Here is a 22,306-nt window from a genome sequence, read left to right on the forward strand (position 1 = left end):
GAATTGTGAAGAGGATATATAGCATTGTGGCAGAATGATCTGGAATAAAATGCTACCTACTTGAATACAACATGCTTAGCCATATTTTGCTGTCTTTCTATGGTGTAAGTAGTGAATATTGCCATAGAATGAGAATGTTCAGTTTCCTGGAATTCATCCAGATTTATACCCATCCAACAAAAATAATTTTTTATGCTTTAATGAGCCAGTGATGATGCATTATAAATTAGTTAAACATCAGATCATGTTAGTTATTATTCCTGCTATGTAATGTCAGTAGTTTTCATTTAAAAAAAACCCAGCACATTTGATTCTACTTCTGCTTGTACAGCTCGTCTATCTCAAATACAATGAATAAGATTCAAAATGCCCTTAAGTGTCTGATTCCAGAATCAAAGTAGGTTAAAAGCACTTGCTAATAAGAACCAGGAAAACAGAGCCTTTCTCTCTCTGTTAAAACATGCCTTGGATGTTTTAATGTTGACAAATACAGGTAACAAGACATTTCAACTTTCATGTAGGCGAGCAATTAAGAAAAAACCAAACCCCTTTTGTTTATGTTCCAAAACACAATGTTGTTTTAATGTCATATCTGTCAATATCTCATTAACAACTTGTGCCAGCAGGTTAAGCAAAGTACAACAGAAGTTAGGCAAGTGTTACATTATTATAGACTCCATAGCTACTAGGTACACACACAAAGTATATAATCATGGTTTGCATTTTTATGGCACCTTTCATCTGACGATCTAAGTACTTTAATAAGCATTAAGTAATTAAGCTTTCCATTGCCATGAACAGAGCAGCAAGTTGGCTAGACCGAGACAACAAGGGAAGAGCTGGGAACAGAATGCAAGATTTTAAGGTTTGCTTATGCAGGTGGAACACCAGACAAGTTTACACTCTCGTCCTGGGAACCACAATCTACCAAAGCTCACTGTCAAGGGTATTTTGTCTCATCTCTTAGAAACCATTAAAAGCCCACATGTTTATTTATGTGTTCCCCAGGATGCATGCACATATGCACCATATACATAAACAGACATACATATGTACACCTATAAGTACAGACCCCATTGCACGCAGACCGATACACGTATACAGACATGCATGGAGACACAGATGTATCAGTGCTCACTGACAAAACTCTGCAGTCCTGGAATGAAGTCCAAACTTTTCACTGCAGAAGACTGAGACAGTTTCCCTCCCTTTTGTGTTGGATGTTTTTAAGTAAAACCGGGAATACAGAATATTTTGGGAATAATAATGGGAAAATATCACTCTGAATGAGTAAAGCTTTACTTTGATATTGCAAAACATTAAATTTCCTATCAAACATAAAACACAGACTGCTCTTTCTTTAGGATACAAGATGAAGGACAATACAATTCTAAGGAAATAGTCAGTATCTAGTAAACATTACCATGTTTAAATGCGGTTCAACTTTCTAAGACCTCTTTTTAGGTAGCATACAAATATATACCAAGAGCAAAAGTGTGTATTAAGGCACTGTTTTAAGTCCAAAGGTATTTCACACCTCATAGTGGAATTCTGCTATGAATAAGGTGGTTGGTTGCTAATAAAGGATATGTTTTGAAGTGTACTTCCCACTGCAAGCTATGTCACCATTTGTCATCTCCTCAGCAAGCACACACAGTCTGTGGAATTTGTTTGACCTTCATCTATCTCAAGTGGGCCTATAAAACAAAGTTATTGACAGCTTTCCTCTATCAAGACCCTCTTAAAAAGAAGCCAGTTTTCCCCAAAGGACAACTTCCGTCTGATCAGAGGGTCACGCCAACCAACACAGCACTTGGCGTGCCCCTTAGCCGCGAAAGTACGTGGGAGGGCTTATCCCTCCCCTCGGCGTTTTCCGTGGTGCATTGTCAGCAGGTGCAACGGCCCTGCCGCCGTCGTCTGGCAAGCGAGGCGGGCCGGTGCGCCCCACCCGCCCGCCGCACTGTCAGCAGGCGCCGCCGTGCCGTGCGGGGCCGGGGCGCGGTGCGGTGTGCGGTGCAGTTTGGTACGGGCGGCGAGGAGAGAGCGCGTTGCGGTGTGCGGTGCGGTGTGTGCGGTGCGCTGCGGTGTGGGGTGTGGAGATGCTGCCCCCGGCGGACGGGGCCGCCCGGCGACTCCGGCGGAGGCAGAGGCGCCGCGCGCAGGCGCCGCGCGCCCGCCGCCGCAGCCCCGCCCGCCCGCGCAGGACCCCACGTTACTTTGATGGACAGCTCGGCCTCCCCGCTCTCCTTCCCGCCGACCTTCCCCGCCCCCCCGCGGCGCCGCGCGCCCCGCGCCCTCCCATTGGCCGGCTCCGAGCGCTCCCGCCGCTCCTCCACAGAAACGCTTCCCAGCGAAAGCCGAGAGGCGGAGCGACTCCGATGCGCGCCATTGGGCCGCGGGGCCGCGGTGCGTCACGGGCCCACGTTGGCGGCGGGGCCGGTGATTGGGCGGCCGCCCCCCCGCGCGGCGGCGTGGGCGGGGCCGCGCTGCTGGTTAGCCGGCGGAGTGTGAAACCGCGTGCTAATGTTAGCGGCGCGGGCGAGCTCGGCGTGTCCAGCTCGGCCACAGCCGCGCTCAGGTCCCGCCGAGCGCCGCCCGCCAGGCCGCCGCCTCGGCTTCCCCTTGCCCTTGGCCGGCGCGGAGGGGACGGGGCAAAGGAAGCCGGTGGTGTTCCCGTACGCTCGGGTTCGGATTTTTCAGCAGGGGGAACTTTATATCCCGGGTCGACGAGGAGCGGCGGGCCACCGCGGAGGAGAGCGAGGATGATGCTGCTGATGTCGCCGCGATGTATCGCGCTCGGGGGGCTCTGGTGAGACACGCAGCTCCCAGATAGGCGCCCGCCTGTAAGAGGCTGTAGTGGTGCTGTTGCACGAAGGAGCTTCCCGTCTGATTTAAACCTCAAACGGACGCTTTCATTTCTATTATTTTTTTTTTTTATTTTCCCCAACTGGGCTGCTTGCCTGGACGCTAAGGCCAGCGAGCATCTTGAGGGGTTTGCTTTCCTTTTGTCCTGGAGACTTCTCTGCAACTAACGGAAGAGTCCGTGCTGTGTGTGTGGTACCCTTTCCTCTGCCCTCCAGCGTTTCGTGCATGTGCTATTGGAGCTGCTCCGATCGGCGAAGGCTGTGCAAGAGCCCCCGCCCGCCTCCTTCCTCCTCCTCTTGCCTTCCTCCCTTGTTCATCGTTCTGTGTCTTGCTGGTGGTTTGGCCCCTGCGCCGACGCCCGCGAGCAACGCCTCCCTGCCTGGAGACTTTCTTTCGCCCCCCTCGGCTTGCGACGGTCCCGCCGCGGACACTACGATCCGCTCCCTCTGGCTGGATTTTCCCCTTTTGACAAGGGGCAGAAGAGGAGAGAGGTATCGCCTTCGCCTGGGGTTTCCGGCCTTACAATCGCATCGACCACTTGCGAGTCCGTGAAGGGGATTATTCGCTCCCTCTGAGGGGCGGCTGTTGCCTTCCCCCTGCGCCCCGTCGGGTCCCGTCCCGCCGTGCCCGGGCGTTGTGGGCGCCGCCCGCCGGTCGAAGCGTAGCCCAAAGAGCGTGGAGCGCTGGTGACCGTCCCAAGCGCGGCCCGTACGCCTTTCCCGGCCACCTTCAGCCTTCCTTGGAACAACAGCAACAAAGGACGCCGCGGCTGGGGAATGTCCCCGCGGCGGGGGCACTGAGCCGCGCCTCGCCACGGTGCTGCCCGCGGCGGCGAAGGGAAGGCGGTCGGCGGGTGTCGCCGCTCCTGTCCCCTTGGCGCACCGGGTGTGAAGCCGGGGCAGGGCGGGGAGTCTCGCCGTGAGAGCCGCGCTGCGAGGGAGACCCGCCGCGGCCGGAGCCATGTTCCCCCAGAGCCGGCACCCCGTAAGTACGGCTTGGGCCGCCCTCCGCGGGGCAGGGGCGCGGGGCGAGGGCCGGGCGGGCCGGAGCGCACCTCCAGCTCGATTGCTCGGCTGGAACTGGGGGGGAGGGAGAGGAAGGCGCCCTCACAAGTTCATTCTCCCCGTGGTCGACCGGCTCATCCTGCCTGCCGGAGCGGCCCCCAGTACTTTTGCTGCGTGGGCAACTTACTCGCTTTGGGCAGGACGGCGGGGGGTCGCCGCCGGGCGAGGCAGCATCCGCCGAACACAGCGCCCGGAATGGGGCTGGCTGTGCCTCCGCGGCGGGGGTCGGCGGGGAGGAGCCGGCACATCCCGCTTTCGTGTAGACGGCGGCGGCAGGAGCGGGTGGGTCAGAGCCGGAGCGCGGTTAACCTCGGCCCCACCGCAGATGAGGGACGGGAAGGTGGGTAACAAGTGCGCAGCGCCGCGGGGCGGGGGCGGACCGGGCCGGGCGCTCTCTCCATACCTCCGGCCCGGCCGCGATGGACAGCGCCGCCTCCTCTTGCCCGCGGGGCGGCCGCGCCGTGTCTGAACGTGCATCTTTCTCCCGTGCCGCCACCGCGCCAGACTCCGCACCAGGCTGCGGGCCAGCCTTTCAAATTCACCATCCCGGAGTCCCTGGACCGCATCAAAGAAGAGTTCCAGTTCCTCCAGGCGCAGTACCACAGGTGAGCGCCGGCGGGCCGCCCCCGGGTCCAGGGACTACGGGACCAGGACTAGTCCCGGCCGGGCGCGGGGGGCTGCAGCGGACGGGCGCGTCCAGGCGGTGGCGTGCGGCGTCGCGGCAGAGCCCCTCCGAGGGACCCCGACGGGCCGAGAGGGGAGCGCGGGCAGCCCCGGTCCGCGGCCGAGCGCGGGCTTCCGGGTGGACGGGGTGCGTACGGGGAGACAGCCCTGCTCTGAACAGGCCCGTGCTCCTCGGGCAGCTGCGGAAGCTGAGCTGTCGAAACTGGAGCGTTCGGTACCTCGTGCATTTGAAAAAACACAGTGTGTCTTGGGAGCCCGTATGTGGAGGGGTCATTTCAGTATATCACGAGAAAACCTGCGCCAGCTCTGTGGCACAGCACGTTAAGGAGGTTACTTCTTATGTTTGCTCGTTTGTGTGTGGTGTTAATGCAAAAATTAATAAAATGCCAGCGTCCTGTGGTTAAGAGCCAGGGAGGACGGTTAAAACACGCAAGTACTCAGAGTAGTAACACAAAGTTTACTATAATCCATGGAAGTTGCGGGATGCATTCCTCGTTGCTGCTCTGCCCTTCAGAAGTTCTTTGTGGGTGTGTGCTTGCTGCTGAGGTCCTATCAGAGATTTAGGGTACAGGTTCTTTTTGATCCTGGTCATCTGGTGTTAAGGAGCATTAATCTTCACTGATTTTGGGCTTATGTGCACCTGGAATAGTCGGAGAGGGGCTTTACTGGTTTCCCAGTCAGAAATTGCTTGGCTTTAGTTATGCTCTGTCTTCCCTTACCTATGATACTGTAGTCGTAACTTGCTTAAGCCATTTATTGCTTAAGAAATACAATGTAAACTCTAAACATGTAGCTTTGTAGTTGTGAGTGAAAAATACTGTTTGCACACTAACTGTTCCATAGGATGGCCTGCAAATATCAGTAAAAAAAAAACCAGTTTGATAGAAAACAAAGGAAATATTGAGGCTCAGTGAAATTAGTCGAATTATATTACAGTTTGTGATGAGACATGCAAATGCAGCTGAACTTTTGTTTATGAAAACAAAAATGGAAACTTGCCAGTAAATGATAGTCAGAATTACCAGTTTTCAAGCACTGGGCAAGGTAACATTTGTTAGAATGTATTTAAGGTAAGAATTATACTGAAGATGTAATTGTAAATGTGAGTAGTGTTACTTGGTCGTCATTTACTGAACACTGTATAGAAAGAAATGCCTCTATTTTTATCTTTTTTACTCCTGAGAAGTACTTACGGGAAATTCAGACCCTATTCTAACTCGTAAGTTGCAGCACTTAATAGCAGCTCTTTGTCAAAGTATCAAGAGTGGATATGTTTAGGTTCTGTAGACAGTTCAGGCCTCATACAGCACCCATGAAATGTTCTTTAAATTTCTTCTTTGGCCTTTTTATTTCAAGTATGATTAAGTCTTTCTATATTGCAAGTCAGTTTATGAGTTTTTTTTAATTAGCAGCTTCTGTCAAAATACAAATAGGGAGGGTGGATGCCAAAAAAATGACATGTTACATTAAAGCATGATCTATTTTGTAGCCTTAAATTGGAATGTGAGAAACTGGCAAGCGAAAAGACGGAAATGCAGAGGCATTATGTGATGGTAAGTATATTTGTTTTTATCTTTAGTTCAGTAAATATCTCCTAATACAATGTAAGTCAGTATAAGAAAATAATGTGTGCTCGTTTGTTTGCAGTACTATGAAATGTCGTATGGATTAAACATTGAAATGCACAAACAGGTAAGACATTTTGTTTTCTAAGATGCAAAATCTGCAGTCTGTCTGGAGCATTTAAATGTAGCTGTGCTGTTTATGCTTAGATGAGGGTATCATGTCTGAATCAATAGCCTGATTTGTAGCCTGATTAATAGACCTTTGCCTACCTCCTGTCAGATGAGGTGTAGATTAGGTTAAGCAGCAATACCTTTTTTGATATTGGTTCTGAAAGACTTTGGCATAAATAGGAAAGATCTTGTATCTGTGGTTTTAAAAATGCAGTTCAGTACTTTGCAAGTTTGAGGTTTTTTGGGTTGGGTTTTTTTTGTTTGTTTGTTTTTTCACTGGTAGAGGCGCTGACATGTAGAACTGATCCTGTGTCTGTGTAGCATATGTAGTCATAGTTACTCAAATCCCTGCCTTGTAAAGGTATGAAGAGATTAGTGACTTGGAAAGCTCTAGTTATGACTGAGTTTGCAAGTTCCCATAAAATTCACACTTATGGCCACTATAATGGTGAATAAAAAGAGTATTGAACTGGAACAAGACACTAAGGACCTCATAAGAGAAGAAAAGCTAAATGATTGCACAGCCCAGAGGACCCTCAATTGAGTAGTCATTGTCTGCCAAATAAAGCATTAATGGCAGGGTGTAAGTATTCTGTAGATATGCTGACATTCACTTTTTCATCAAGATGCTAGTACAATAAGTCTTTCATAAATCGATGGCCTCTTAAAAAAATTATCATTAGATGAAGTTGCACAGTTGGACACATTTCAAAGTGCAACAATACAATTCTTTCTTGATGTGTATGTGCTATTTCATCTAAAACTCTTGTTTCATTAAATTAAAGAGCATGGCTGACCGGCTAGGGCACAGCGAAGAAATTGATTAGTTCAGGCTTCAGATCTTCAGTATATTCAAAGACATTCATTAAGCAAGTGAATTACGGAGTTGAGTTTTGCTTTTGTAACTCTAAACTCTTTGAATTTTTTTTTTTTGTTGTTTGTTTTGTTTTCCCATAAAAATACCATATTTGGTAGGGTGGCATTGTAATTCCGTGATAGCTTTCTATCTGCAAATCTGGGTAGGTGTCCTTTAGGGTTTTGGAGGGTTTTTGCTTGTTTCAATTCAAAATGCCATTAAAAGAAATCATATTGTGACAACCTTTTTTTAAAAAAAAAAATGCCCCAAATAACCAGATGTAACACCAAGCTTAGTATTTGACTTGGTTCTGTACTATAGCTTAACAAATTTTCTTGTGGCTTGTGTTTTAGAGCAATGTCAGTTTTTCTGTGAGGTGACTTTTGATAGCATTGTGATTTCGAGATTTTTTTTCTTGCATTTTTTCTCTTCAACAACTTCTTGGCATACTGCAACTTGTGAGGAATCCAGTGTCAGTATAGGAAGATCATTTACTGCAAAATGGATGTTTCATTCTTTGAAGATAATGTGTGATTTCAGTTACTGTACTAGGAATTAACTTCAGGTAAAATCAGTTTAACCCACAGGATTAAAATGGGTGAGAACTAAGGTTCCCACTTTGACCTTAACATATGTATAAAGGTTTAATGTTCTGTATGTATGGCAATTAGAATTATGTATCCAGTAGGCAGTGATACTTCGGAAGCTTTTAAGATTTATGACAGAGCATTATATCTGTGTTAGTTGTAGCTGAGGAGAGTAGTGCACACTTGCTCTGTGCGTGCTGTTAAGAAAATAATAGGCTTTTGAAGGTATAAATACATTTCTCTGGATGTGAGTCTCAGATACTGTGCTTTTACATGTTAAGTAATTCTAATTTCTGGTAAAAGTAGCACCTTCATGTTAAAGGCTATTGATTTAGATTCCTGCAGTGAGGATGCCAAATGGTGTTGCAGTTCTGTATGTAGGTGGCCTTAGATTACAGGAAGCAAAAAAAAAAAAAAAAAAAAAAAAAAAAAAAAAAAAAAAAAAAAAACCCTAACAATGTCATTCTTCTGAATTTCCACTGCTAACGATAAGTTCTGAGGAGGCTTTTGACAGATAGTAATCATAATTCTTATTAACTGGTGACGTCTACCCCCAAGGGTGTAGCCAGGCTCAAATTGATGCTTTTTGCTGGCTGATCACCAGCATGGCCTAAGTGCTCATTATGTTGTAGAAAGGGCCTTTGGAGCTCTCATTACGTTTGACAGGAATTCTCTCTAGGGGGAAACTGGGCATTAGCTAGACTCCTGACAGGCTGAAATTATTCCTGCTTTATGGCTTATAACCAAATGCTAGCAAGGCATCATCAGGGGACACGAAAAATTGTCATTTCTGACAACATCTTTGTTACTGGAAAATGCAATGATGGGGAAACTTTCCAGTGAGCAAGCTTTAACATTTTTAAGGTCTTTCTCCTGTTTGGATGCTATACTTGCTCTGTGTGAAACTCTTCAGACTGCTTGGGCTACTGTTTGAAAAACAAAATTACACTGCAGCAGAGCTTATTTATGGAGTGTGGTGTGTACATCACTGTTAAGGTACAGTCACTTAGATAAAATGAAGTGCTTGCAGTTAGCCTGCATGTAAATGAGTTTGAATTCTTGTACTGATGGATTTGTGTCAGCAGTTCTGTCTTTGTTTAATTTAATAATCTGTTATAATTTAACTAAAATAAAGTTAGTTAAGACTTTAATGTTATTATAAACCGACTTAACTAAGGTGAACTTTGCATACACAAAGAGCAGAGCTTTTACCTTGAATATGTTGCATTTAAGTCCAGAAATGGCCCCGGAAAGGCTTCCCTCTCAAATCTAGCTTTGGCCCTTTGCAGTGCTTAACAGTGTGATGTGTGCTTAAATCAAGGTGCTGCTGTGTTTCAACCTGCTGGCTGAATAGTGGTCAGGAAATAATCTTTTTGACACATTTATGTTTGGTTTAGATTTGGTTTTGTTTCCTTCTTTTTCTGCATAGGTTTTTAAACATTAAATTAAGAATTCCAGAGATTTTTTTATTAAGAGCATGTTTTACGTAGACACTTATACTGTGTTCGTAGAAATTAATTTAAGGTGAATAGTTACTGACCAAGTTTTGCATATCTGAAACAGAAACAACCACCTGAGGATTTGTTTAGGTAGGATGTGGTTTGATTTAGATGTTGTTTTCATATGTGTCAGGACAGAATGAATAAGAACATTGTGTGGTCTTCAGTTTCTTTTCTGTGTTATGCTGTCCAAGTGAGATTTTCCCCAATGTGACATCTGTGGCTGGCAAAGCAGATGAATCAAGTGCTAGTGCCAAGATGAATAGTTGGTTGGGTGTTAAAAATCCTGCTGTACTTAAGAGTTGCTGCCCTTGGCTCCTAGGGCACTGCGTCTTTATTTTCACCAGCTCTGCTTGTCATCTTCTGTCATAAGTCAGAAGATAAGGTTTCCTGTGCATTTAATGTCTGGATTGGTTAGGTGCAAGATTATCTTTTGTTCATTGGCAGGTGGCCACAGGAAAAAAAAATTCAGCAGTGCTGAACCGAGTGCTAGACTTATAAACTACTGCAGTGTCTGGGTTTCTGCTATCCCAACAGTTATAGCAAGGTTTCCGTCTCTATGGGTGGGTCTTTTTGATCTCTGTGACCTGCCTGGAGGCAGACCTGTCATTCAGTAGCTTGCCTGTTGTAGAAAAGTATACAAACTCCGAAGCTGCATTGTATTAACCAGCTGTACTGGAGTTACATGTCTGTTTTATCCTGGACTGTTCTGTGGAATCATTTCTAATGCTTCATGGCAAAGGACAGAGTCTTCTAATGATATCTCATTAGAACATCAGTCTTCAGGAGAGGGTTAAACAGGAGGGAATTAAGGAGCTTAGTTAGCTCTCTGCAGCTCTTGAGTAGGATGGCTTTGCTGTTGAAAGGGATTTAAAGATAAATTAATTTTCATCTTTTTTCCTACATTTTAATTATTGGAATGAAAAACTCCTTAAGGTTTTGGTGGTGTGCAGTGAATGTTTCAAGAACATTTTGCAGTTGGCACGGCCACAAAAGACATGCAAAAATTGTTTTTATTTAAAAGAGAAAATGGTAGGCTTGATTGTGACAGTATTTTTCTCTGAAAAAATTGTACTTATTCTACAAATATTTGCTTTCTAAATGAGTACAGTTGTGTCAGCAGCCTAGCTATTTAAACCACAAATAGAGTTGCCAGTTTTAAAGAGGAGAAAAGACTAGAGTAATTGCCTCCACTTTTGTGACTTTTGAACCATGTTTCAAGCTTGAGGCCAACATTATTGTGAAGGAGTTATCTGACAGATTCAGGGCACTGTGAAGTGCATCTCCATGTGGCTTTCACATAACCATGTTGTCAGATACCATCTATTATGTCAGCTCCATATAGAACTTAATTCAAAAGCGTGTCAGAGTGTAAACACTGTACATATGTTAAATAGGGCCTGATCATCTCTCATTTTAGACTTAGTCTACCAGATTTCAGGTTCCTCATAGAGCCAGAGTGAGGAACACTATTCCTACTAGCTACACTGTTAACATTTCCCTTGCATTGCTGGAGCTTGCATTGCAAGGTCTGTTGATGTACTTTGCATATCTGTTCTGTTGGAAGGAAGGAAGGAAAAAAAAGTGCTGGTAACTTTTTGGGGTAGGGGGAAAAGTAGGAGGGGAGATGCTTTCTGAATGTGCAGTATCTTTTTGTCACAACAGATTATGTGGGGAAAGCTTAATGGTTTTCCTCCTTCTGCTGGTTGTTATACAAAATCAAGCTCAGCATCTGAAGTGCCTTTTGTCCCTCTCTACTTGCAGCAAAATACTAAACCTTCAGTGTCTTCTATGCAGAATAGAAAATTAGGATCCTTTAGACTTGATAGATCACCACTGGCATACAGTAAAAGCCTTTAAAACCAATTTTGGATCAACTGGCGCTTATCACAAGACTGCACAGTACCTACTTTAAAAATGATAACAGCTTTGTATGGAACTAATGAAATTACTTTTCAACTTGGGGTAAGATTTAGGGGCGTCTAATGGCAATTATGTCAAACACTACTATTGTCACTTTCTGCGTCACACTTCTTACTTGGATTCTTAATTGTAGGTATTTGAATAATAGTTACTTGCATAGTTCCTCTGAGAAAGGGGGAAAACAAAGGCAGGGAGAATTCATAGTTTTGTCTGCATTTAATTGTCAAAACAGCTTGTTTAACAGATTAGTCCTTATGATTACTTGGAAGCTACGACTTCTAAAGTTCTTGCTAGTTGATCCTATAGTCAAGCTGAATTTGCAACCTGTGTTCTTATGAGTATCAAATTTCTACATAAAACAGTTTTCTGGAGGTAATATTCTGTGACATGTCAGGGCAACACTTTCTAGTGTTTGACCTGCCCTTATTGTGAAGAATTTTATCCTTCACCAACTGGGAGTTTGTCTTTCCGCACTGGTAACCATTGTGTGCCTTTTGTTCTTCTGTTGTGCAGAGAAGGAGCTGACATAGTCCTCTCCATAATCACTTCTTTTTCAGCAATGAGGTCTTGTCTCCCCATTAAACCCCTTCTTCCTGAAGTTGATCAAATCTATTTTCTCCCTGGTATGATGCGTGCTCTGATTGCCTGATCATCTTACTGTGACACTTAGAGGCTTGCTCCAGTTTAGCAGCATCTTCGTTTTTGCCAAACAAGGGAACAGAAAGGGGAATTATTTCATTCAGCCAGTTGGTTACAGTCCTGTGTCTTCACATGAGGTGTAGCCTTCCTCAGCACATGGGTGTGGTGCTGATGCATATTCAACTTTTTCTCCAGAGTCCTCTTCAAAACTGATTTCTAGTGTGTTTCCACCAGAAACACTTGCTGTGTTGTTGTGGGGAGAAAGTTGTTCCTGATTTAGGACAACCCCCCCATCTTTGTTTGCTTTGAACCTGGTTTCCACTGTATTAGATGGTCACTGCTTCTCAGGACAGAAACTGTTGATACCTAGCTGTGTTTTCAATGAAGTCAAAATATTGTACCTTTTGCAGGTCTGTGTTAATCCCTTTTAAGGTTGGGCAGTCTCAGCTTAAACAGCTGTGAAGCTTTCTTTGATCACTTTCTTTTCTTTCAACTCAGCCTTTTTGAATTTTTAACTTACACTTTTGAAAAGGGGAACTAGAACTATATTCAGCTCTCAGGATGCTGATTAATGAATTGCTTTTTTTTTTTTTCTTTTTAATTTTTATTTCTTCTTCAGTAAAATTTCCAAGTTTTTCCTTTTCACTGCCGTGAAATGCTGATGTGCTGGAGACTCCCTTCACATATGAGTTCTTGCTCATGAATGATAATTGTAAGCTCAGGGACCATCATTTTACGTGACTAGGGATGTCTACTCATAGTATGTGTAAATCTTGTTGATATGCAATTGTTTCATTGCCCATTTCCTCTTGTAAGGTCTCTTTGCAATTCTTTAGCCATTGCTTTTACTTTCTTATGGATAAAATAATGTATTTCTATTTCCTTGCAGCCTTTGTATTTACTTTCTTTCTAATTCTTTTATGAAGCAAGTTTTCTTACTCACCGCTTGCTGTCTTTTCCAGGCTGTGCTGCTGATCATATTAGCAAAACAGATTGCAGTAAAGGCCCCTGTGAAACTCCACCAGTGACCTGTTTCTGGCATAGTGCTGGAGGTGATTGAAAAGTGGATTAGTGCTTGCTGAAATTGAGTTTAATCTTAACTGAACTCTAGTTAAATCAGGTTAGACTTAAAATCAGTTATTTCCTGAGGTTGTCTCTTTTAAGAAAGAAGCCTTAGTGCTGCACAAACAAACAAAAACCTCCAACAAAACAAAAATTTTAAATACTGCAACCCTGTGAAGTAATACTATAAGCCTTTTTTGATGACAATTTCCCTTAAAAGTATTTTGATTGTAAGTTCAAGTTAGAAGTTTTAATATTGTTTCCATAGGTTTATTTGAATCTTGACAGCATCAAGGTGGGCTGTTTGGGTTTCTTTTGTTTTGAGTGTTGAGTCTTATTTCAGTTATTAGCAAGCCTACTTATAAAATACACTTTCTAGTATGGGGAAATCACTTCAGGAAATTAATGGTGTTTGGTGAGTGTCCCTGAACCTTTTTATAATGATAATACTCTGTGTCTATTCAGAAATCCCAGAGTGTATTAGAAGCATCTAGTCACTAACTGGAGATTGGCTATGTTGCTCCCACCTTTTCTTTATGTCCTTCAGAACATTTCTTCTTTGTGAACAAATTAGCACTGATGATTAAATTACAGATTAAAGTTCTTTGAGGGGTGTTAGGTAAGCTTTGTGTCAGGGCTGCCTGTCTGAAAGTATTTTGTACTTTATACATGATCTGAACAGCTAACTAGCCTTTTTGGCTATATGATAACAAAACAGAAAACTGAGGTTAAGTTGTGTTTTGGTTTAAGACTTAGTTTGTTTGGGTATTTTGGATTTTTTTTTTTTTTTTTTGTTCCCCTCCCTTAGCAATATTCATGTTCTTTTTTCTGTTTGGTCTTTTTTTTTGTCTTGAAGCTTTTTGATGTTTGTGTAAACAGTTGGTCAAAGCAACTTACTTGTAAGGTGACCAGTCACTGTATTGACACAAGAACAGACACAATAGAAAACTGCATTAGGAGGGAAGCCGTTGGGATTTGCAGTAAATATATTACAGAACACAAGTGCATTGCCGATACTGCTTGTTTAGCAGTTTGCAAGGGCAATGGTAGTATGGATTTTTGAATTAGAAGGGAAGGACTGATCTTTCTTTGTGCTGGAACATCTAGTTGATGGCTGAGGATAAAATTGATTTAGAGAACAAAATGCTGCCATCTCTATTTGTGCCATTTTAAAGGCTTCTATGGATTAGCAAGCAAAAACAAAAGATAGCTTTCATTTTGGAGAATGGGAACAGGAATGCTTGCTGACCTGCATCTTGATAAGACATTAAGTCTATGAGAACCTGCTTTTGTTAGCTCAAGAAAAAGAAAGGGCATCTGAAACTGGGTGGATTTTATGATCTGTGGAGGTCTGCCTATTTATGAATTTGTTTTTTAAGTGTTCTAAACCCCTTGAAATGCCCTGCTCTCTGCTTCAAGACATGATGATCTCAACTTCAAGTATAAAAATTGGAGTTAAGCTGGGGAGAAGGGGTGAAAACCCTACACTTTCTTGGGAAAAATGACTTACAGAAGGATCATTCTTTTGTACTTTTGCTCCAACAGTTCCTATTTACAACAAAGTATTTGTTTCACTAAAAAAAAGGTAAAACATTCATCTTTCTTTAAACTGCAAGGGTGTAAGGTCATTCTGAATTTCTCTTGTTGTAATATACTGTTGTAAAATTTCTATTGTAAAACGGTTGGTTATAAGATTTCCAGCCATTACTTTTTTAGACAGTAAACTAGGCTAGCTGTCTGTGGCCTCAAATGGTGACTACAAATTGTCAGTTAAACAAAAGAAAAATTTTCAACAAGACCTATGGAAAGCTTTTAGGTTGTTTATTCAAACTGAAATATGAACTCTAGAATCATGTCACTAGCAGGGACCTAGTGCCTCCCTGTGTCCTCTTAGCAGGATCAGCTATACCAATGTCAATGCTGATAGTATGCTTGTTCTATCTGTTAGCAGAGACTTCAACAGTAGTGGCAACCCTCAAGCTCTTCAGGTAACAGATTGCTTTTATGTCCTTGCTGTTGAAGTGCTTCTTCAGTTACAGTTTCAGTCTTTTTCTTGTAGCTTCAGCTCTTTACTATGCATTTTCTTCACCCTCGATAAGGAGAGCAAATCATTCCCCTGCCTTCCAGAACCACGCTGCATACCTCTAAAGTCGAGTGTTCATTCTCTGAATGGTGTTGCCCAGCTGAAGTACAGTACTCCAGGGGAGGAAATGCCGTGCTGAGTGGCATAGAAGGCTTACTTAGAATACGGCTTACTGCGGTGGCAGCCTTTTCTGAGCAGCCTGCTATTGACTTATGTTCAACTTCTGATCCTCTGTGACCGAGAGATTCATTCCTAAGGCCCATTATTTCCTTTTCTTTTATGTTCCTGTCGAGGCATGCTATGGGCCTTTATCCCTGTCCTTTTTACTTTTCAATCAATTTTTCCATTCACTGTAAAGTGAGTTCTGAAGCTATTCTCTAGCATATTTTGTCTTTCTCAGCTTGAAACTCTTTGCAAATTGAGGATTAGGATAAATGAAGAGATCTTTATGCTTGTTAGTGGGAAATACTAAAAAATACTGGACCTATCATGAATGCAGGACTTCTTTGTTTCAAAAAAACCCAAATGATTTTATCCGTACATGGTTTAATAATCGAGCAGTTTTGTCCTTGTTCCCATGAAGTTTTTGCTGTGCTGCTGGTGTTCCTAATAATGCTATGACTGTCAGATTGTTAACATCCTCAAAGATGTTAACATCATCTTTCTCTCTTTTCTCTAATTACTTTACCTTTTTGGACTTTGCATAATTCTGATGTTTTTTGCTGAAAAATATTTGAGCTGTGTTTTTCAATGGCACTCTTGTCTAATAGAATGCAATTTAGATAGTCTTTTTACTATTGTTTCTATTCTGTAAGCAACAGAATATATATAAAAATAATAAAATGAGTAAGGAATTTAGTGTCATGTTCCCAAAGTTTTGCTGAAACAATTGTGAACCTTTTTCCCTATGCAGTGAAAATATCCATTCTGTTCACCTTCCTTGCAAATCCTATGTGGTGCGTAGTTCCACTAGTTACTATCAAAGGAGTTGTCAATCCTCTTAATTTGTTATTCATTAGTGAGTCACCTGATGGCACCTGAAGCATTGATACGAATAAGTGTTTAAATTGTTTTTCTGACTTGATAGATTTTTGAAACTGAGCTGTGACTATACTAAGTATTTTTAAATGGTGAAACTACATTTAGAGTAGTACATGTGACTTTGTTGGTATGCTTACTTTGTAAAGTCTGTTGCATAATGATTAGATTCTCTCCACCACCTCCCCCCCCCCCCCCACCATAATTCAGACCCCTGTCTCAATATTTCTCTTTTGTTGGATGCCATACTTACTGTTCTAGTAAATAAATTCAAGTCTTATTCTAGTCTTCCTCGAATGTTCATAAGGACAGAATCCTGACTGGGAGCTTTGTTATTGACTTTCATACTGTAAATGTCTGTGCTTTGTTTGAAGAACTTTATGCTCTGATTTTTTAGAAACTTATTCCAGGTACTTCTCCAGCTGTGTACTTCTCCAGCTGTGTAAGAGCTTTGACTTTCTACTGCCATCCCAATCAAGTGGCTCAGAGTGACAAGTACTGAAAAGATATTTGCAGAAATTCCAATGTGGATTATGGGAGTAAGAGCAAAATAGGAAGTAGTTTTAAAATAGCGTCCTAAATTAAATGAAGAGCCACTGGTGCTCTTTCCTGGTAGGAGTGTAGCAGTTAGGGTTATACTTTTTATGCTCTTTTTATCTTTCTGTGCTCTTTGTCTCCTCCTTACTGCGTAGTGCAGTGTTGCTCAGTTGTCCAGAGTAAATCAAGTTCTTAGTGACCTTAAAGATAAATAGCGCAAAGTGTGCTGGATAATTTTGGAGACCATGCTGCTTATAGAGCACCATAACAACTCGTTAGAGTGTAGTCAGATGAGAAGAGGGGAACTCATTGGTAGCTTATGTTTTTCCCAAGAACCTCTTGGTTCTCCTGATACTTAGGGCTATTCTCCTACTGGATGGACATCTCCTGTGAGTTTATTTAGCTACCTGATGTAGTGGTCGACCAACCTGGTCATTTCCCAGTTTGTATTATAGTAATGTTTCCTGCCTGATTAGTTGTTGAGATGTTTGGCAGGTCTTTAGATGTCTGCAGTATGGTTCAGAGAAATTGTGTCCCTGGAGGCAAAGGTGGCAAAGACCTCTTCCTGATTGGAGTCAGCCTTTGATTCTCTAGGCCTCTCTTGGAATCTAAATAAAAGTGGGAACTCTGTGTCCTGGAAAACATCTTGAAAGTAAAACAACTGCTGTGTGCTCACTTAAGAGATTTAAATACTTCTGTGTGTATTTAAGGTTAGCTTAGGCTTGGAAACTAAACAATGAAACTAAAATTTAGATAAACACACCTTTTGTAGTTGTGAGTGCTTAAGCAAGATGGGCTGAAGTTAGATTAAAGGAGAAATGTGGTAACTGCCCTCTTTAGCCAAGTTTAAGAAGAGTCTTGCCATAGTGAAGATATGTGAAAGGAGCACTTCGACATCTTGACAACAGATTCTTTGTTGCCCGCTGGCTTTATTTCAACAGGACTTAGAGCTGTAAATTGGATGGGCAGTTGTGTACAGTGGTTCATTGAGTTACACACAGCCTCTCTCTATTTTTATAAAACGTTGAAATTAGACATCTGAAATATATCCAGTCACTTTACACTTGAATGGGATCCAAATCTGTAGTAGATATTTGGCAAGTGTAGCTGTTGTCTTATGCATCATATGTAGCTTATGTTTAAATTATTGTGACCTTTCTGTAATTTAAATGAACATCTAAGAGGATTCAGATGAAAGTAGTTTAGGTACTGAATTAAAGCTCTCTAAATTTCACTTTGGAAACTATGTAGTATTCAGTATCTTTATGCTTTTGAATTTTTATTCTGTTAATATTTCTGCTACTTCTTCCTTTCCCCACTCCCATTTGCAATACAGGGTCTTTTGGGTTTTTTTTATTGCTAAGGATTTTTCATCCCAGTCTTCTGGGATTTTAATATCATTTTGTGGGTGACTGATTTCACAATTAAAATGAGTAGTACTAATGTAGGGCAGAAGGAAAACTGTATTTATTATTTGCATGTCATGCTAAACTGAAGTTTATGCCCAAAATACAGAGATTATTTCTGTTGCTGAAATGAATTCTACCCATTGCTTCTTGTCAGATTGAATATAAAGTATCTGTTGAGAGTAAACCTTCTCATTCCTTCCTATTGATGAGAGTATTAGTGATGACAGTGTTTGTAATTTAAAATACAGTTGGAAGGCCGAGTTCCGCAGTTTGTCACAGGTTGGTTAATACGGCAGTAAAAGGCGAGATGGATGTGGCTACTTGTGCAAGTCTATTACTCAGGAGGCCTGTAAATTTGATTGGCTGCTGCAGTTCTTCCAGAATCATTGGATTTGAGAGCAATAGAAAGATAAGATATCCAATTACTCAAATGATTTGCAGGGTTAGCCAACGTTGTCATGGAAACGCAAGTTGGAACAAATTAAATTTTAAGCAATAAAATAATCTTAAAGCACGTCTGGGAACAAGAAAATTTGGCAGTGGCACTTACCTGAATTGAATCTTAGCTTGACACGCTGTTGTTTGACATTGATATACTGTGGGGGCCTAAACTTTTAAATGGCGTGTTGCCTTTGTTTTTTCTTTTTTTCCTTTTTCAGCCATTGCCAAAATGGAATGTAGTGTATTAATTTTAAATAAAAGGGCATTCATAATATATGCATATCTCTGTGCTCAACCTGGATTCAATAACATGAATAGCAAAGTTCACAGAATGCTAGCCTTAATAATTTGAAGCTTTTGAGTGTTTAGGTTTTGAGATTTAATTATAATTCCAACGTCCCCTCATCCCCTGAATTCTTAGCAACTAATTTTTGGAGGTGCTAGAGTTTTGCTATAGCAAGTACTAACAAAGCACAAAGAAGGCTTAAATACAGTGAAATACAGAAAGCTAAGCACAGTGAAATACGTATTTTCCTGTAATTGCTCTCTGAATGTGTCTGCTTTGTCTTGTTTTTGAAGATTTTGATCACAAAAAGAAAAAAGGATTTGTCTTTTAAGTGCACTGCTCGTTTCAGTGATTCTGGTGGAAAAAGTAAATGGATATTAAACTTCAGCACAAGACTAAAATATACAGTTTGTTACTGCATTTCACAAGTCTTTGGGTATTTGAATGAGTTCTGCCTTGCAGCAGGGATTTAAAAAAAAATGGTCAAGCATGTCCCAGAAAGAGGGCTTTTATTCACATGCCTTATAGACAGATGGAGATGAAAACTGGGCTGACGTCAAGCCATTCACAGCATTCTCATAGGCTTTGATTTTCTTCTCATCCCCACCACAGATAATCTCAAATGATTCAGCAATGACCAGAAGTGCAACGTTGACCTTTCCTCCCCAGTGGATTACTGTGTTACATGCTGTAAATGGCAGGAAGTCCATTTTGTCCTTCCAGGAGGAGTTCAGTGTTGTACTTGGCTTTCTAAGTCTTGAAAGTGTAAGCAGAGGCAGAATGCTTAAGAATTACCTTATAAAGCTTTAGTGAATGTGTTTTAACACATATATTCCTTTGTGTGCATTAAAGGCTGATTCTCTGATTCTTTTGCTTGAAGGGAATGAATTAGGACATGCTTCTTTGATATTATCAGAACATTGGTGTGTTTTGTGTTATTTTTAATCGTGTTGTTCCTAAGCTGTATTTTTCTGAATTTATTACAAATTTTATTTTCAAAATTGGATCAAAATAATAGCATAAATGAGAATCCTTCAGAGCTGGTGATAGAGCAGTGCTTTCAGATAGGATATAACTTTGTGATACTGGAAGTTCAGTGCAGGAATGAATAACAAGCTTCTGACATAAAATGGACATTTTTAGCTAAGCATTGCTTTGTCAGATAGAATCTGGACAGCTTTGATAAGCCTCAGCAATAATAATGGAGCAGCTGTTGCAGGGCAAGTGATTGCTAAAACAAACATGTTTCAAGACTTAATTTTTGTCTTAAATCACCATGGATCCTATAGCTGAAGTTAGTATTGGGATATGTTTCAGTAGACACTGGTTGGAGCAAACTCAAAATTACTCCTGTTGAAACCTCTGAAGCTGATAGGGGATTAACTAATTCTCCTCAGAGAAACTCTGTGTTCTTCACTCAAAAGTTAAACTGCTGGTTCCCATAAGCTAGGGCTTCTTACATAGAGCTAAAATACACATGGGTGTTTGTTATGCTGTGAAATAGAACTCAAATACTTGTATTATACTTCCTTTTAATTTCATTGCAAAAATCTGTCCTTTTCAAGAAATTGTGGTGATTTAGGTATGCTACCTTACATGGAACTTTGGAAAGCACAGGCTATCAAGGTGCAAAATTATCTGCAACAGACCGCTGTAAAGGAAAACAGGTCAATACTTTTTTCTAACAATGCAGAAGGAAAACAGAATTCAATTCTACAAACAAGCTTAAGTCCATAGTAAAAAGCCTTATTTAAATTAGTGTTGTATTTAGTAACTAGTCTGGCTGCTTTGTTCTTTGTCATTATGTTAAGAATTCACTTTAACAAGTGTGCAAGACAAACTTAAGTATGTACACTTGAGTTTGGCAATGGTTAGGTCAAAACATTTAAGTCCTTAAGTCGATGGAAGAGAGGCAAAAAAAAATTACACAAGTGAAGAGAAAAAAAATCCATCAGCTCAACTTAATTTTACAAAATGCAGCTGAATTCCTTCATGTTAATTTTTAATGATACTTCAGAAAGGAGGGTAGCACTTCAGTCAGGGGTCTGACAAGCTAGTCATTTGCAAATAAATCAAAAGACAATCATTACAGCAGCAAGAACCAGTGAATGATGTAGTTTTGTTATTCTTTGATGGGCCTCACGCTCAAGTTCTCTATTAAAAATGAATGTATTCAAGAGGCTCTGCATTAAGAACACAAACAATTAAGGGCACTTCAGATGCTTTGCTAAGAGCTGCTGTAGAGCTCAGAGGACTTTCATGAGAGATCCAGGCTTCTGTAGCCTGCTTTACCAAGGAGGCACAGAACATGAGCAATTAGTCATGTTAGTCTATGTTTGAGCAGCTTTCTGCAAAGTTTCTTTTGTTTATTCATCCTTAGGACCTCTTTATATGTCTTAAGATGAGCAGTTAGGTAATAGTTATATTCTATTTGAAGGCCTCTAGAAACAGGAGATAAGTACCTTTATTTTAAAGCTTTCAAATTCATGAGCCCCAGGTCTGGGGGCTTACTTTAATGACACCAGTTACTGATGTCTAGTCTTGATTAGCTAAACTGTCCTGGACTCTTTCAGAAAGGGGTTTTGCTTTCCAGAATGAATGTGTACACACTTACTGGCACGAGCACATGCATACTCAAGGGTATTTCACCTTAAAAAGCAAATGTGCATTGTCTATTGATGTAGCATTTACATTTAAAGTGTTCCTTTTTTCTCACAACTCTTGATAGGCAAAATTACATTAACTGTGCATTAAAACTTAACTTTGACAAATTGCTAGACAACAAAAATATTTTTTAACATGTTTGTGGATTAATTTTGTTTTACTTAATGTTACAGGACAGCAAACAGGAGCTGCATGAAATTGCATAGTAGATAAATAATTTCAAGTACTTAAAAAGTGTGGGAAAACTGTTACACAAACTGCCTTTTAAATGCAAGCAGCCTTTTTTTGGTTAATAGAATAGTAATTTCAATTCTCAGTGTAGATGTCTCTTAACTGGCACTTGTAACAACAGCAAGAAATCTCAAAAAAAACTTATTTTATGGCATGTACATTTAAGTTTATCTAGCACTGTAGTTGAATTAAGGTTGCTGTTCATATATGGTAATCAATGATGCCCAGACAAACTAAGAAAAATACACCTTTTTTTTTTTTTTCCTGTTTTGACACCAAATCGGGTGTGATAATAATGAGACAGTAACTTTAACAGAAGATTGGTGTGGAAAGGGGGAAAGTTGATTATGCCTTCATTTTTAGAAAATAAATTAAATATCTAACTGACCTTCATTGGAAGGCAATTATAACCTTATGCACATGATACTGCATTTTTGTCTTACTGTTTGATGTCATGTATGCTGTTCTTACAGTGTAGCTCAGATATTTGGGATTTGGAGCAGAAAAATCCAATAATATGGACAACTTGCATGTTTTACAGACTCTACTAAAAAAGGATTGCGTTTTGTTTCCTTATAGCAACAATAAGGACATTTACCTTAGAATACAGTAAATGTATAGGCCGTTTATGTGGCCCATACGGGCCAACAAACTTGGCAGTAGACACCAAGAGAGTTTCTTACTTTATTCTTTCACTATCCT

General features: G+C 41.4%; 1 protein-coding gene across 6 annotated transcripts in view; it reads left to right on the forward strand.

The window, feature by feature from the left end:
- Window positions 1-2,557: 2,557 nt before the first annotated feature.
- The window catches only part of LOC132322601 (transducin-like enhancer protein 1), an 80,281-nt gene continuing 60,532 nt past the window's right edge, over window positions 2,558-22,306 (forward strand). For 2 of the 6 annotated variants that reach the window (XM_059837203.1, XM_059837207.1), the window contains exons 1-4: window positions 2,559-3,849; window positions 4,434-4,534; window positions 6,103-6,166; window positions 6,261-6,305. In XM_059837203.1, coding sequence (XP_059693186.1) covers window positions 3,826-3,849; window positions 4,434-4,534; window positions 6,103-6,166; window positions 6,261-6,305 — 234 coding nt within the window. In that variant the 5' untranslated portion in view covers window positions 2,559-3,825. Of the gene's footprint in view, window positions 3,850-4,069; window positions 4,270-4,433; window positions 4,535-6,102; window positions 6,167-6,260; window positions 6,306-14,863; window positions 14,904-22,306 lie in introns of those variants that run through there. The other 4 variants (XM_059837204.1, XM_059837205.1, XM_059837206.1 and 1 more) reach the window with 4 other exon arrangements.

The sequence above is a fragment of the Haemorhous mexicanus genome, chromosome Z (genome assembly GCF_027477595.1).
Source record: "Haemorhous mexicanus isolate bHaeMex1 chromosome Z, bHaeMex1.pri, whole genome shotgun sequence".
Taxonomy (NCBI): domain Eukaryota; kingdom Metazoa; phylum Chordata; class Aves; order Passeriformes; family Fringillidae; genus Haemorhous; species Haemorhous mexicanus.